The 2,014-nt window shown below is 36.8% G+C and overlaps 1 protein-coding gene across 1 annotated transcript; it reads left to right on the top strand.

Moving 5' to 3' along the window:
* Nucleotides 1-337: 337 nt before the first annotated feature.
* On the top strand, nt 338-1,442 carry LOC123979588 (E2F-associated phosphoprotein-like; the record flags this gene model as incomplete). Its single annotated transcript, XM_046063578.1, is given in 1 exon segment — nt 338-1,442. A coding segment is annotated over 1 exon segment (295 nt), but the record flags the coding sequence as incomplete, so codon positions are not given.
* Nucleotides 1,443-2,014: the final 572 nt, after the last annotated feature.

Raw genomic sequence — 2,014 nt, 5'->3', positions numbered from 1 at the left:
AAAAATTTTGATAATCTTTTAATAAGTAAAAGATTCTTTTGTTTTAGCTTCTCACATCTAAGGAAGGTTTTTGATTTGGGAATTTTTTTGACATTTTATAAACTAAACACTTGACAAACAGCGAGTTAACAGATAATGAATTATTTTAGTTGCAACCCTGAAACAAGTAGTTATTGTCAAAGAATCTGAGTTTGAATTAATATAGATTCTTGTGAAACGGATTTCTGCAGCTGCAGTTGTGTAAAAACATCTGCACATCTGTCAGATGTCAAACTACCCTTTCTTAAAGGGCACATTATTATTTTATATTAAATCAACGTGACTTGTGTCCACTCAGGCATGAAAAGTACAGGACGCAGTATCGAGCCATGTTTGTCATGAACTGCAAAGTGAAGAAAGATGAGGTGTTACGCTACAAGACCCAGCAGGAGAGGAAACAGAGGAACAGGAAGAGGAGGAGGGGGCAGAAAACAGAAACTCCATTGGACGAGGCTCCCGACCTAAGGCCGGCGGGGATGGACGCTGATGAGGTTTACCACCCGGTTCAGTGCACCGAGTGCTCGACCGAGGTGGCCGTGTTCGACAAAGACGAGGTCTACCACTTCTTCAACATCCTGTCCAGCCACTGCTGAGACAAACAAGCAGACCGTTTTTTATTTCATGGGTTTGACCGTGACTCTTCACCTCGCAGCAGCTTCTTCAGCTACAGCACTACAGAAGAAGCTTTTTTTTAGCGTACTGGTTGAGAGGGAAGAATCCTGCTGCGGTTGCACGGACTGCCTCGAAAACAATCAGAATCAGAAAAATAAAAACTCAAAGTCGATCACATGGTTGGTCATATCTTCAAATGTTTTTTGGACTTAATACACAAGAATCTGAATTTTAAGGTCAATGCGATATTAATATTTGAGAATTACAAAAGCTGGGTAACGATAGATTGGCTGATGGCTAACCTGTTTGAGAAGGCTTCCTGGTAACACTTTACCTTAACACCCTCCGTTTAGCATTCATAATCAGTATACAAACATTGAGTAAATATGTTTATAACCCACTATAATATAGCTGTAACCAGATATAAGTGTTTATTATTGTATTTATTGATAACCGCTATAACTCCTCCTGTGGGTGACAATAAGTATGAATGACAATGTAGTACAACACTGTTGATTTAAATTATATAAAATGTGTTGGGATAGGTGAAGTTATAATAGTTGACAAATACTGTACATTAATAATAAACACTGAAAATGACCTTATATCTGCTTACAACTACATTAGAGGGTCCATTAAGTATTTGTATACTGCTTATAAATTCTCTTAAAACTAAATGTTACTCGCTTGCCAACATTTGTCTCTTTTTTTTTTAAGAATTGTGACCAAGAATAGTGTACCGAGAGGAAGCAGTTAAATAAACTTGTCAGTGCTTTCAGTGCAAAGACACATATCTGTGATTCCGATTTCTTATTTTTTATCTGCTAGAATGTACTTTTATTGTTATATCTCCTCTGTACACTGTAGGCACAGGGAAGTTTCCACTACAAAGTACAGGACCAATCTAATCAAGAAACTCCTTGGTCTGTTTGTTTGAGTTGTAAACAGTTGACTGGAATGTAGTAGAACTTGTGAAAGACTGCTGTTGTGTGCTTGGTGCTCTAATGATTGAGTCAACATAAGCTAGTGTGTATTCATGGTAATGAAGGAACACGTCACCATCACCGGTGTGTTTTAATAGTTTTTCATTGGACTTCTATGGCACAGAAGAAAAACATATACATTATCAGTCAATACTTGTTAGAAGGATGAATAATTGTTCTTCTTCGTGGGACATTAAAACACAAGTAGCATATGAATGAAAATCGTTTCATGTTTTTTTTTTATTGCTTTAATAATAAAATACAGTGGGGGAAATAAGTATTTGACCCCTTGCTGATTTTGCAGGTTTGCCCACTTACAAAGAATGCAACGATCTATAATTTTAATCATATGTACATTCTAACAGTGAAAGACAGAATCC

The sequence above is a fragment of the Micropterus dolomieu genome, linkage group LG11 (genome assembly GCF_021292245.1).
Source record: "Micropterus dolomieu isolate WLL.071019.BEF.003 ecotype Adirondacks linkage group LG11, ASM2129224v1, whole genome shotgun sequence".
Taxonomy (NCBI): Eukaryota; Metazoa; Chordata; class Actinopteri; order Centrarchiformes; family Centrarchidae; genus Micropterus; species Micropterus dolomieu.
This window is presented reverse-complemented; position numbering and strand designations above follow the sequence as displayed.